We start from the raw sequence: 14,855 nt of genomic DNA on the forward strand, positions 1-14,855 counted from the left end.
TACCTTGCTTGGTTTGCAGGAAAGCACAAAGCCTAATTCCTTGTATATGCACTGTACTTGGTCAAAAATGCTGATTCTGATCCTAAAAGACCACTGGAAACGTTTTAAATATAGATGATTACGTTGTTTTTATTAAAAAACAACTGAATTTGTTTGATACACACTGGCATGGATAGACTAGAGTGAGTTTTTTTGTTTTTAATATTATGAATCTAAAACAGAATTTTTTGCTACACGATGAATAAATGGGATTATTATTCCATGAATAAACATCCTCATCCCCCTATTACTGTGCGGCTGTGGATGCTGGCAGAGATGCAGAGCTCCATGTGACTTCAACAGGTAGGCACATCGTGACGTAGCCCGCCACCAGCCCCCCCCCCCCCCCCCCCCCCCCCCCCCCGCACCCGCCGTCACGCCTGCCTCCCAGCTGCGCCTGCCGCTGTCTTCCCGTCTGGCCGGCCGCCCCGGTGTCTGCTCCGCGCTCTGCCCCGCTCCACTCCCTCCCCGGACCCGAAGCCCGTGCCTCCTCGCTCACCGACCCCGGCTCCCGGACCCCCCCCCCCTCCCTTCTGCACCTAGTGAATGCACCGGGACCATGACGGGCATCGCCGCCGCCTCTTTCTTCTCGAATTCCTGCAGGTTCGGGGGCTGCGGTCTCCAGTTCGAGTCTCTCGCCGAGCTCATCGTTCACATCGAGGACAATCACATCGGTGAGTTGGGGCCGGGGGCGGGGGCGGCGGAGCTAGGCGGTTAGCGGCTATGTGTGCTAACGGCGCAGCTAGCTAGCTAGTGAGCGCAGATCGCCTCTGCGGTCCGCTATCCCGGCTTTCCGTTCCCTGTCGAGGCTCGACGGGAGTTCGAGTCCTTAAAGCAACTTACACCCCCCGTCGAAGCGAAGGGGAGGGGAAGGGAGGGGGATAGCTTGCAGTGGAATTGCGCGTGTTTTGGTGAAGGCTGTGACATTTCCGTCCGCGGCGGTGGGTGAACCGCAAAGGGCTGCGTACGTTTCATAGGTGGAACTAGCATCCCGAGGAGACGGCAGCTGTTTCCCAGCTAACCCGCTGAACGCTCACATTTCCAGGCCTGATGCGCTGCAGCCGCCCGCTACCTCCATCTTCCTCCTCTAAAATCTCCCTAATCCCCACTCAATGTTCATGATCTAGTTATAAACTATGATATAAATAGATAACAACCTCAACTTGTTGCACCACCTTTTAAATTTACATATATAAATAAACCATTGTCACTGCCACAGGATAAATAACACTTTAAGCATCAATTAATAGACATATTTTGGAGGTTTATGGCTTATTCTTTTTAATAATAATAACAATCCTAAATAATAATAATATTATAATAGCATTTTAAATAAAATGCAAACATTAAATGCATCATTCTAACCATAAAGAACCTGCAAGTACAACATGAAAAGCTCTGCATTACTGGCCCCAACCAAGTTTGAACCTGGATTATGTCATTTTGCAGAGCATGGATCAAAGTTCCTCCTCTTCTTGGACACTAATGCTCCTCCCTCTGCTGGGTGGAATTTTAATCCACCATAAAAGTGACTCTGCAGTGCAATGTATGGCAGAAGTGATTGGGGTGGGGAGTGTAATAATAATTGGTGGCATATTTCTATCTTTATGGAGCACTTTTGAAAACAAGGGGCCCTGGGAGCAAAATGGATGCTTCATTGAGCCGGTCGCCATGGTAACTAGCAGTCTCCAATGGGGTTGGAGGGCAGTATATTGGCGGAGTTATTGCACACCTGCTGTCTCACTGACAAAGAACGCTGCATGGCCGCCAGCTGTGGTGATGCCGCCTCATGTGATGAAGCCGCATGGTATAAAATGTTTGTAAAGCAGTGGAAGGGACCGCTGTGCTAGAAACCGCCTTTCCGTTTACACGTGGATCGCTTCTAAGTTGCAGGAATTAAGACATTTGTTATTTTTTGTTCAATTTTAACGTTTCTTTTGCACAAAACAAACCTTGACATTTACACATAAAGTCACATAAATATCTAAATATGCGTTTCTGTCTTACAGTCAGTCACAGAGCAAAGCTAGCGTGCATCAATTGGTGTCCCATCTGGCCCTCAGCTTGACCTTTGACTTTAACCGTCAGCCGTGCAGAACGGCAGACAAGCCGGTGTTTTTTTCCCTGGATTAATGAATTGGCATTTTGCTCACTTTATACCAAAAGCTTTTCATAAGCAGGGTCAAGATCACGGATGGGGTAATCAATATTGTGAGCACATTAGGGAACCGTGTGGCAGGAAGACGGGGTTTAAGGTGGGGGGTGGGTGTCTCATTTGGCTTTGAACCTTAGTTTTTTTTGCTTGTGCAACGAAGAGATCTAGATGCGAACAATCCAATTAAATGATGGTAATCATTATTAACCAGATGATTCAGGCAAATTTTGGGGGGGTTTGGATGTAGATGGAGCATATTTGTTTCCCCATTCCCCATGTTTCTACATGCATGGATTATAAAAAAATAATACATGTCATGTCTACTAATTACAGCAACCTTAAGTTATAGAATGTGGAAAATACTGTGAGTCTTTAGAAAATGGTTCGGCTGCTGAAATCTGTGCAGCTCAGTGTCAGAAAGACTTTTCCACCTCTGCAGTCTCTGCTGCCCTCTTGTGTCAGGATATGGTAAATGCACCATAGACAGTAAAAGGCTCAAATCTTTGGGATGAGCTTGTTTTAAGACTCTTGCCTTCAGAAACTCTCTTCAAGAAGACAGAGTGAGTCTATCGTGGTCCTGTTTTCGAGGACATTAGAAAGCGTGCCAGTGTTCATGTGTGAGCTCATCCCTGAAAAAAAAGAGTTGTGGCTTTCCAATGACATACCCCTTGTTTAGATTACAGGTGACCGTGAGGGGCAGTTGCTTCGGTCGGCTGTTTGTCGTGTCATGTTTGCTTGTTGCCAAGCTCTTTGTGCTGCGAGTCTAGGTAAGGCCTGAGGAATGCAAATAATGTCAGGGCCCTGTGCCGCCGTGCACGACTGCAGCGCGCCTCACCTGCACAAGCACATACCTGCCTCTTACATCAGCAGAAAAGGAAAGAACCTAAGATTGACAAAGATTTGATGAACAAGATTTGTGAAGCAGCATCTGGGTTGACGAAGTCCCAGACAGACCCTTATACCAACACATTTGCATGGGATTTTTTGAGGGGTTTTTTTTTCTGGAGAAACTCCCCTTTCTGCATTTTGGTGTTTGGAGTGCATAAAATATAGCTCAGAAAAAATACTACTTCTATAGTTTAATATCTGTGTAAATGTTCAATGTGAAATTCAGCTTATTCTGGTATTTGCAAAGTTAATTTTGCTTTTGTGATACAGTGTTCCCTAATATATTACCTTCTAGAAATAACCTGCCATTGGTGAAATTCACAAAGTAGGATCACAGATGTTTTAAGGCTCTAAAACTCCCTTGCTACATACTCTATACACAGGCATAACCATTTTCACATAAAAGTTCAAACTTTTGTAGAAAAATAAGTCCAGCACATTAGAATAAAAAATTGCACTAAAAACACCAGTGAAAGAGTGACCCTCGACCCTCAAGGACAACGGTATGAACTTATTCCCATTGTACAAACTGCCGGAAATGAAATGCCAAACTTCATACAGTTGAGTGAGCAACTTTAATAATAAATTAGTAAAATTACTCTCAAGAAATGTCAAGAAAAATTCATTTCCGGGTAATTTCTACACAGAAGTTTTAGATCCACACATATTTGGAGCATTTTTTTCATGAAGATTTGCCAAGATAGCTTAATGTCATCAATGAAAATTGGGCCGTGACTTGAGTTTGGGAGTGGAGGAACATCTGAAATTGTTTTCATATGACTGACGTGGCTCTTTATTTTGAAGGCTGTTCAACGTTCACAGAGTGAGGAAGACTTCAGTCTTGTGAGGAGAATTAGTGGCACAGCAGAGACAAACAACCTTAAAGACCCACTCCAATGCAAGTCAGGTTTCTTTGGTGTTTTTAAGACGTTTTTGTGGCATTTTTCTCATGGAGGACATATAATAATTTAAGATTAAAAAGGCATTTCTGAGTATTTCTTTATTCAGCTCTTGCAGAAATAAAAAGTTTAAATTAATGTTTAAAATACTCAGTTGGGATGTAGAAACTGAAACGGGGGAGCAAAGTCTCTCTTTTAGACGAACCGATCCATGCACATCTCCATTTTCCTCGGTAAAGCTGCTCTCTGGTTCAGAACTGTACGGCTGGAGAGCTCCGATATTGCTCGCCGTTTTTGTTGCACCGCTAATGGTAGCTCAGGGTTGTGAGGGGCTGTACGCCAGCAGGAGAGAGTGTAAACAAGGGGATGATGGGATATCAGCGAAGACTTACTTCTGTGCCAACAGTCCTGCCCACAACTCAGAGGTGAATTTCTGATTAACTCCTGCCGCTCGATGTTTTAGAAACCGATTCAGGTTTTCTTTACTTTGGCTAAAAACGACTTATTTATAATTAAAAGAACACTGGGCACGCTTTGAAACTAGATCAAAAGATGATCAGATTGAGTCATTTTCATTTTCTGCTTTGTCCTCAGCTGTGAAAAGTTTCTGCTTCCGGGATGTGGTGTCAAACTGCTTCCTCCTCCTCAATGTCTTCCTCACCTCATCCATACAGACCTTTTCTACATCCTGCTCCACAGCAGCCTCTCCCTCCATTTTCTGCTCCGGGTCCCGCTTCACCTTCCGCCATGTTGTCAGAAAATCTCAGAGCTGTGCATCCTGGGATGTTTACACCATAGAAGGATACACCAGACCAATCCTTGAAATCGGTGAAAAGAAGGCCGTAGTGTTTGGACTTGGACAGCACGCTGTGACGTAAGCAGCGTACAAAGGCAGCCCAGGAAGGACACAGCCCTCCATGTTGGACACAGCCAAAGTCTCACTTCTCTGTTTGACCCTCATCCTTTTCATCACTGTCAGAGTCATCCTCACATCAGCATCAAGTCTTGCTGCCTTTTCCATCTGATCTCTTGAACACAGAGTTTTTCCTCCTTTTTGTCTATCATGTCCGCCAACTCTCCACCTTTCTCTCTCAAAGTCGCTGCATTCCGAGTTCCCACTCTTACGTCCTACGCTCCTGTCTTTCCTTTTCCCTTGCCCACTAATACGCCTTCCTCCTTTTCAACCAACAGTTGTTCAAGTTCCACCGCCCCCCGTTTAGGCCAGTGGCACCGGTCGTTATCGTTGTTAACTTGGGTCATGTTTGTTGTTGGCACGATTGATTGTATTTTTACATTTATCCAGACTTGGGAGTGTCAAACAAAAGCACTGAGTTTAACCCCTCGTGGTTAAAAAAAATAAAATGAATGCAGGATAGTTCGGATACCTAAATTATTATATTGACGGGAAATACGTCACGTATGTCAGTACATTTTAAATGTTAGTTGAAAAAAACGTTTTTCCTTTTTCTCTATGATCAGCTAGAGTTGGTACCAAACAGCGACTGTATACGAGAACTGGACTGAACACCGTTGATGTCACTCATAGATAATGGTTCACTCCCGGCTTGAACGAAATGAAGTCAATTTTTTTTGCAAAACAGACGCTGACATTTTGGAACCAGACATCATCAGTGAGGAGTGATTGGTTCCAATGGGTCTGACTCACGGTTTCTATGACAACGACGATCAGGTGTGAGCTTGTTGGAACTCTGCACCCCTACCACTAAAAGTCTTCTCAGGCAGGCACCACATGTTGTTAATGAGTCATCTGATTGGTCCGTTTATAACTCAAATTACTTGCACTACGGAAAAGAAATGGGATTGGAAAGAACATGTTGACAAAAAGGTTTCAGAGCAAGAACGGTTATTCTAAAAAGGGGATGACTGAGTAACAGCTGTTTATTTCTCTATTGAGGTCTATGGGATTTTGGCTTCTTGAAACCAGTGGGTACTTCCTGTTTGGAACGGCAGGGGTGAGGGGTCACTCAGTCCATTGCTTATGTACAGTCAATGGTTCAGAAATAAATTCAGGATTGACTTGTTCCGGTTCCAACATTTGGTTCCAACTCTCTTCAGACCTAAGGAAACGGGCGCATGTCTCCTTTAGCCACGAGCACAATCTGCTTTGGGGCCAAAACTTTACTTGCTAGTTTGTCTCCCATCTCATTTTCAAAAGGTGCGACATGGGAAGGGGGTGCATGTTTGTACATGCACCAGTGTGCTCACCATACTTCCTAAATGACCTGTGAGGGCGTGGTAGAGCAATTACTGAGCTGCCATCCCGAGCTGGAATCTGCAGACCCTCTCTTTTCACCCCGCACACACACTCACAAGCACACAGGCTCTTTCAGCGGGCTGGAGGGCCACACCAAGCTCTGGGAAGAGTAATTACAGACAGGTTTGCCCCCCACCATCCCTTACCCAACACACACACTCTACCCCCCTCCCCCCACCCATCCTTGCTCCGGCACATCCTCCAGCCCTCTCCCGTCATCCGGCTGCCTGCTGCTCTAGAAACACGTTAAAATCCTTTCTGCGGCTTAATTAGCGCGGCTGCACAACAAGCCGTGCATTCTTGGCCTGCTTTCAACACGTATAGATGCATGTGGATCCATGTGGCGATGGACACGAGCGTTGACGTCACCACCAGGGGGCAGCATTGCACCGGAAGTGAAGATGGAAGTTAGGAAAAAAAGTGGAGCAACTTTTGATTGGATGACAACATTTACACAATAAACTGGCAGCCTTTTGGGAGGGAAATGTTGCGTGAATTTGTACTTTTTATAGATCAATATAAACTTTTCTTTGCTGCTATTTTTTCCAGACTGCATGGCCACAAGTGCGTCTGCTCATCAACAAACGCTGCATTCAAGAGTGGCAGGATTTATTGAACTCTAGGAGCTCAATACTTTAAAATACGGGATGTTTTGTAGTTAAGGCAAGTTCAAGTTCACAATTGCAGATCAGTTGATATAATTGGTCAACATATCTTAAAAGACATACTCTGAAAATTGTGTTTTGGTGTTTATAACATGTTCTTGTTGCATTTTTGGGATGATGGAAGACGTTTATTGAGAAAATTGAGCTCAAAATTGCCTCTGCATTTATATTCATTGTGAATCAGGAGCAGATAAAAAAAATAAAATTTGAAAAAGAGCACATTTGTGATGTAAAAGCTACACTGGGCAGGTCACAAGCTCTCTGCTCTGCTCCATTCTGATGCATCCACTTGTAGAAAAATAGGTCCATGTACGTCTTTGTTTTCCTCATCTGAGCTGGAATCTGGCTCATAACTGCAGGGCAGCTGCTGGATAGCTCTGCTATGCCGCTCTGCAGAAACTATGCCCTAGAAAATAACAGGTTTTTAGATTTTGACTAAAAACGGCATCATCATAATTAACAGACTTCTGGGAACTCTTTTGCAATAGATCAAAATCTGTTCTCGTGAATTCCTACCTGAAAACACAGACGCAATAAACCTACAATCACGCACAAGCAAAGAACAATGTTAGGGCATACAGTGAAAGAAACAAATGGACCTGCAGTCACATCTTATGAGGCGGCGCTCTCGTTGTCCTCCAGCCTCGGCAGCAGGACCTGCAGTGTGTTGGCTTCCTGTCCTGCTAGGTGTGCGGAAGTCGTAAAGCCGGCGAACATTTACTGCAGCTCTGCACCTGGTTCACTGACCACTAACACCCCTCCCCATCTCCACACACACATGCACACGCTTACCTCATCTGCAATTTGCTGCTCCCTGGGCATCCAGGATCCCTAAGCATGGCATGGCTTTCATGGAAACAATTAAGGCAGAAAGAAAGTTGTTTTTCTTTATAATCAGCTCTCTAAAATCCAGAAATCCAATGTAGTTTTTTAATTCCTGCTGCAGGAAGCTGGACTTAACTTAATCACACTATAGATTAAGTGGTGTGTGTTTTCTAATGCTGCTCTGGTCTCCACATCTGAGCAGCAAGTATACGGTTAGAAAGGCTCAGCCATAAAAGCCTCCCAGACCACCTCAGAGGAGAACCTTACATTAAAGTGAGTGAGTGACTTAGTGGGCCTGCTTGTCTGTGTAGATAATCCAACCCTTGCCATCCTCCACCCCCCCTCAGAAGGTTTCACCCCTCTGTGGGTGTTTTCCTCGCTGCGCCGGCGTCCTTGGTGTTCTCCTGCTCTCTGGGAAGTCTGCATTCTCCCTTTTTTTTTCTTAATTATGAGGTGTGAAAGCCTAAAAGCCACCGGGGAAAACACACACACTCACAGACTTACACTTCAGGTTAGATAAAAAGAGCTCTCGAATCTCATTTGCAGTACATCTGTAAACCATTAAAGATGCAGAAGCAATTACTCCGGCCTTGTTTGTGCACAGGCTGACGCATGCTGGCACATGACGTCTGCTGCACCCCGGTTGAACACTTAGTGGCGCTGGTAGTTCACAGATAAATACAGACGATGCATCAGTGGTTTCATGGAGTTGCTCCTGTTTAGCAGGGATGGGGAGGTGGGCCTTTAACGCTCCTGCTGCTCCCCTTTGGGCTGTGGAAATGGCCTCACTATCATTACAAGTCAGCTGGAAAATGCTGCATTGTAGCACTGTACATCCATCTCAGATTTCTGCTTCAGTTTACATAGTTCTTTTCCTTTTTTTCCGGAAATGATTAAAAAGCCCCTGAGATGGGGGCGGGAGGCTGTAAATTAAAGATAATCTTGGAGCACATGGTGGGAAACCAACCAGCAATCCTCTGAGTCAGTATGTGTTCACACGTTTGGTGAAAGGTGACTAATCCGCATGTCTGTTTGCTTCTCAGACACAGATCCGCGGGTCCTGGAGAAGCAGGAGCAACAGCAGCCAACATACCTGGCCCTGAGCTACATCAACAGGTACACTCATTCGCTGGCTGACGCGTGTGACCATAGAGGGCAGCATTGCTCCACCCACAGAAGGCGTGCGTTCATGTGACTCGCCCGGGAGAATGCGGAATGACTGATGTCTTCCCACAGACAGAGCACTTATCTGTAAACCAGCACAGCAAACCGCAGAGTCACTCCTCCTCGCTGTGCCGCCAGAGGCAGCGCCGCAGGTCCACACAGCATGTGTGTGTGTGTGTGTGTTTGTGCAGCAAATCAATGTGTCAACTTCCTCCGCCAAAAGTAAAGACCAAAAGGGAGGGGAAGAATGGTTTGTTTTCAGTAACAACTGCTGAAGTGGTGAGGCTGTAAATGTCATCCATGTTCACTGTCTGAGGGTTCTTCATTCTGCTGGGTCGTTTCTCACAAGATACTCATTATTTATATGGATGATGAAGCCACCAATAGCATGGAGGAATCAATTAATCCAATTGGGTTTGGTTTATGCTTGTCTTCCAAACATGTTCTTTTGGCATTTTCCTGATGATGGAGGACATAAATAAAAAATTAAGTTTCATAGAGTGTAAGTTTTTTTTTTTTTTTTTTGGTGTGACTCATACTCAAGTACGACTTATATGTGAGGTTTTTTTTATATAAAAAGGATCATATGTTTGTAATTTTCCCACTAAAAGCTGCTAGAGGGCGCTGTAGTTGTGTGAATCAGTATTTGCCATTGACAGCAACACACAAGAAGAAGCAGCGCTCCATCTTATGTGGGTCTTGGCAAAGTTGTTTAGAAGCGTCGCACTTTTCTCCTAAAATGGGGACTTATGCTCCAGTGTGACTTGTCCTCGATTTTTTTCTTTATATTTGTCGCTACGACTTACAGTGCAGAAAATACAAGATTTCTTTATTCAAATCGTAAATTTGGAGCAGATGGAAAATGCGTTTGGAAATGATCATATTTGTCACATAGAAAATACTCTGGGCGGGCCACAAGCTCCATTCAGATGCATCTTTATAGACAACTAGATCCGTCTTTGTTTTCCTCGTCTGAGCTGGAATCTGGATCAGAACTGTACAGCTGGCGAGTTGCAATATTGCTCGCCATTTTTGTTACACTGATAATGTTAGGTTTGGGGATGTGAGGGGCTGTAAGCCAGGGGGAGCGCACATACACAGAGAGCACTTAGTTACGGGTGATGGGGGCGGGGTTGCTCTGCACCAACTGTCCCGCCCACAACTCAGAGGTGAATTTCTAATGAACTCCTGCCGCTCTACAGAAACTATGTCCTACAAGACGACACAGGTTTTTGATTTGGCCTAAAAGCGGCATAATCCTAATGGGAACACTTTACAAGAGTCAAAAAGATGATCAGAGTGGGACTTTAATAGCCCTGGTGTCTCGTCAGGTTCATGACAGACGCCGCACGCCGGGAGCAGGAGACCATGAAGAAGAAGGCCACGCCAAAGCTGTCCCTGTCCATCACGGGAGGAATGTCCAGGAACAGCACGGCCACGCCTCCCCGCCACACCAGCGGTAACCTGACGCCTCCTGTCACGCCCCCCATCACCCCTTCCTCCTCATTCCGCAGCAGCACACCTACAGGTACGACAGGTGTGTGTGTGCGCTTTGTGTGTTATAATGCGTGTTTGACGGGGAGCTAATTTAAACAAACCAACTAAAAGAACATTTATCTTTCATAACTTTACAAGCCTGGTAAGAGAGCATGACTCAGCAGAAAACTTTTTTGAAGATGTATCTGAACGCCTCCAAGCCGTTCATCAGCAAAAATGTCCGTCTACTGAGGGCCCCTGTGAGTGTGGCGGCTCCTGCAGAGAGCAAACCAGTTCACACTCGACTAATTACATAGCAGCTGTCACACGGTGCGCCTGAACGGGGCCGGGTGGCGCTCAGCCTCCAAGCAGATGTCCAATTCCAGCCCAAATGGTTGCAAACGTGGTGTTAGGTCCTGGCTTACGCACACACTCGCATTCTTTCAACATGTGCCAGGGTGCCATCCACTTCCTCATGCTGGGGAGCAGCATTTCCTGTTCTATGTTTGGTGGTGGTGGTGGGGGGGGGGGGGGGGGGGGGGGGGTCGGGGGTCGGTGAGTCTGCGTGTGTACATGCATGTGAGTGGAAAAATGTTGGGCTCTCAGCCCTGTTTGCAGGCTGAGTAATGGGGATCACTCCCACTTAATGAGCCCTTTCTCCATGCCAGTCCCCGCATTTTTGACTCACACACATCTTCTGTTTCGTCTGCTTCCAGTGGTTTATTAATCAAACTAGCGTCCGTTTCACAGAGAAAAGCAATAAAGGAGAGTCTCATATCATTTTCCGTGTGATGAATCCTCATAGCACTGTGCTCCTCCAGCCGCAATTCATCCAAATGTTTGTCTGCTCTGCGCGGCTCCACTGTGCCTCCAGGCAGCGAGTATGACGAGGAGGAAGTAGACTACGAGGAGTCAGACAGCGATGAGTCCTGGACCACAGAAAGTGCCATCAGCTCCGAGTCCATCCTGAGCTCCATGTGCATGAACGGGGGCGAGGAGAAGCCGTTCGCCTGCCCCGTTCCCGGCTGCAAGAAGAGATACAAGGTAAGGCCTCACGCGCAGACGGAGAGTCCTCCGCAGCCACAGGACATGAGCTTTCGTCTGCGCTGCAGCCCACACTGGTCCTTTTGTACCAACATCACATGTCTGCGCGTAATGTTTGAATATAAATCCACTCTGTCCTGATGGGGGGCAGAGATAAATAAATGATGGGAGGTTTGCATTGCGTGAATTTCAATGCACCTCCAAACAAAGAGCTCCTTCAGCTCTGTGCTCCCTAACGAATGGACAGCTTTGGAACATTATTCTAAACTCCCCTTTAAGGCAAATAGAAAGTGATGTGGGAAAGCCACATTTGGTGTTTGGTCCTTCAGGGTTTAATGCTGACCTCATATTTGAAATGGTGAGAAAAAGGGGACAAGAAAACATCTTCTGTTGGTGGAGTTTGTCGCTCTTCCTGATTCACTCAAGCAGCTTATAGAGGGGGGACCCATGTCATTTTTCTTTACAAGTTGACACAATGTCCCTTTTTAAATTAAACACCTCACATACGCCGCTCAAAACGCCACCGCTCTATTTTCAGCCATGAAGGCGCCAAAGCTCCGCCTCCTGAAATGGAGGCTTCAGGGGGCGCAGTGAGGTTCTCTGCACCACTTTTTCTTCCATCCTGTTTTAAGACTTTGTGCTAAAATGAAAACAAAATGATGAACACAAATGCTTTGACCGTGTTTTGCTAAACGAGGGAGCAGCTACTCAGAGAAGTCATCTTTTGGTCTATGAAGAAGTGTTCCCAGCGGTCTTTAAATTAGGATTCTAGTTTACTAGGACATCGTTTCTGCAGTCGTTCAATATAAATTAGCCACCGAGTTGTGGGGAAAACCCTTGGCACGGAGTGAGCCTGCCCTTATTTCCCATCATTCCCACACACCACCAATCTAACATTACCGGTGAAACAGAAATGTGGAGCAATATTGGAGCTATCCAGGCATACAGTTTTGAGCCAGATTCCAGCTCAGATGAGGAAATCAAAGACGTAGATGGATGCATCAGAATGGAGCAGAGCAGGGCGCTTGTGCCCACCGATTGTAATTTGTACGGAACAACTACAAGCTTTTTTGAATGGCATTTTTTATGCGCTCCCGATCATGATTTGGATTTAAAGTATTTAAAGTAAAATAGACTTAAACAAAAAAAAAAAATCTTTTATTAAATTATGAAAATCCCACGTAACCCTTGTGCTATCCTATGACCCCACCCGTACATTGACGTGTTATTCCTACCATGACAAAGGTGGATAAAGGTGGAAAGATTTCATGTAATCCATGGACACCAGTGAAGATCACAAATCATTGAAGAAAAAAGGTTCAGAGCACTGTCTAGTGGGTCTAGATGACCCAACTCCCAATGTTAAAGTGCCTAGGATAGCACAAGGGTTAAGGAACTAACATAAAAGTTGTTTTTTGCTGGGGAAAAAAGAAATTTCTTGAAATAAAAATGGACTGGTGAATTGTAGTATTTCATGAGTGTTTTTCTCCGGTTTGTCTTCTTCCATCAGAATGTGAACGGCATCAAATACCACGCCAAGAACGGCCACCGCACTCAGATCCGTGTGAGGAAACCCTTCAAGTGTCGCTGCGGCAAGAGCTACAAGACGTCCCAGGGTCTGAGGCACCACACCATCAACTTCCACCCGCCCGTGTCCACCGAGATGTTGCGCAAAATTCAAGGCTAGGTCCTGCGATCATCAAGTACCCCAAATGTAGCCCCGCCCTGACTGTCCCTGCACCCCAACACACTAAAGGATCAAGTGCATGCTTTAAGTTGTTCTCATTTTCTGTTATTTGTCACCATTTTTCGTTCATGTTGCGTATTTTTTTCTATCTATGTTTTATCACTTGTATTTTTGGACAGAAAAGTATCTTTGTAGTATTTTTTTATTATGGTACATATTTGCACATTCGTATATGCTATCATTTTACTCTATTGTTTGACTTACATAAGGTGCTAACGAAAAAAAAAAATCAGAAAGAAAAGACAAAAAAACAAAAGAAACGAAAGGAAGACACGGATCGAGAAGTGCGTCAGACTCCTGCCTTGTCAGCACCCCCCCCCCCCGAGCGGGAAAAGTTGGGTTCTGGAGTACAGCGGTTCTGACTGGGCCCAGTCCAGATTCAGATCTGCCTTCAATGTCACTTCTGGGAGATTTGCAGAAAGAGTTAAGTTATACTATAACAGATATATTGACATATGTAAACTATATAAAGATATGTATATGAAATATAAAAACTATTCACAGGCGTATTCATGAAAGTTCCTTTATTTTCAAGCTTTATTTTCTATATTTTGGACATCTGTAAGTGTTCCTTTGCTGGCTGGCAGCTTTGTGGGTTGCAAGCTGTTGGACTTGAGTGTGTAGTTTTTGTAAAACCTTCAAATTTCCGTTTGGCCATTTTCGGGGTCAGGTGGATCATTTCACTGTTGATCAGGAAGGCGGTCTTCACCCCCTCACCCCCACGTAGAGCGCCCTTACCCCCAGCGTTTCTTCATTCAGAGTGCCGGAGCTGCTTCGCACCCTCAGAAGTAGCTTCCCTGCAATCCAGTTGCCAAAATTCCTTTTTGTGGCTTTTTTTTCTCTCTCTTTTTCCTTTTATGGTCGTTGCCAACAGCTCTCCACTGCCAAACATTGACCATACCATGTGCCTGATGGGAGGGGAGGGGGGATTTTACAATGGAGGAGGCGGCAGTTGCACCTCCAAAAGAGCGAGTGAATGTTTTCATGCATGCTTTCTGAGGTTTTCTTTTTTTTTTTGTATTTGAAGAAGTCTGTTTTAGGTGTCTGTCCAGCAGTAACAAAAATTGATCAGCGGAGGAAGTATGTTGGTGTTTCTGTGTTTGAATGTCTCATGTTTCTGCGCCAGGCTGCTGGTTCGACTCCTATGGCGCAGGATTGTTGTGCGTCGTTGCCTGCAGACAAAAAGTTTGTCATTTATTTCTTAAGCAGAGGTTTACCCGATCGTATAGAGATTATATATTTGGCATCACTTTATAGTGTTTTCAGCATGTTCAGGGTGTTGAAAGCTCTCAAACAAGCAAAAAAAAAAGCCAAACTCTTTAGACGTTTCCAGTTTCACCTGCAGTATTAACACAAACAGGAAGAAGAGAAGTGGAAGATCTTCACATGAAGAGATGAGGGACTCCAATATACCATGTACAGTGAATGTATCGTTCGTGTGTCTGTTGTCAAGTGCTTTTAAATTATATTTTCATATGTGACGTGGAGACCAATGTTTTCTTTTTGTATGGGGGTTCAACAGGTTCTGACCAGTGATTTGTAAATGATGTCAAACTGTTTTTCTTTACAAAAGGTGAGCTGCTTTCATGTAAACAGAAAATGTCTGGGAAAAAAAAAAAAACCTTTGCAAAAATAAAGTGATAAGCTGTGTAGCTCAAAAGGGAGAATTTTTGTCCGT

At 45.0% G+C, this 14,855-nt stretch overlaps 1 protein-coding gene across 2 annotated transcripts; it reads left to right on the forward strand.

Moving 5' to 3' along the window:
• Positions 1-393: 393 nt before the first annotated feature.
• jazf1a (JAZF zinc finger 1a) lies at positions 394-14,837 on the forward strand. 2 transcript variants are annotated; one of them, XM_078954913.1, is made up of 5 exons: positions 394-713; positions 8,790-8,862; positions 10,242-10,447; positions 11,261-11,430; positions 12,941-14,837. In XM_078954913.1, the coding sequence occupies exons 1-5, from the start codon at positions 599-601 to the stop codon at positions 13,115-13,117; spliced, it is 741 nt and encodes a 246-aa protein (XP_078811039.1). In that variant the 5' UTR covers positions 394-598; the 3' UTR covers positions 13,118-14,837. The 2 variants fall into 2 exon arrangements, with proteins under 2 accessions (XP_078811039.1, XP_023815592.1); XM_023959824.2 differs by having other exon boundaries at positions 412-713; positions 10,242-10,438.
• The last annotated feature ends 18 nt before the right edge of the window (positions 14,838-14,855 follow it).

Source organism: Oryzias latipes, chromosome 11 (genome assembly GCF_053564925.1).
Source record: "Oryzias latipes strain Hd-rR chromosome 11, Olatipes_Hd-rR_3.1".
NCBI lineage: Eukaryota > Metazoa > Chordata > Actinopteri > Beloniformes > Adrianichthyidae > Oryzias > Oryzias latipes.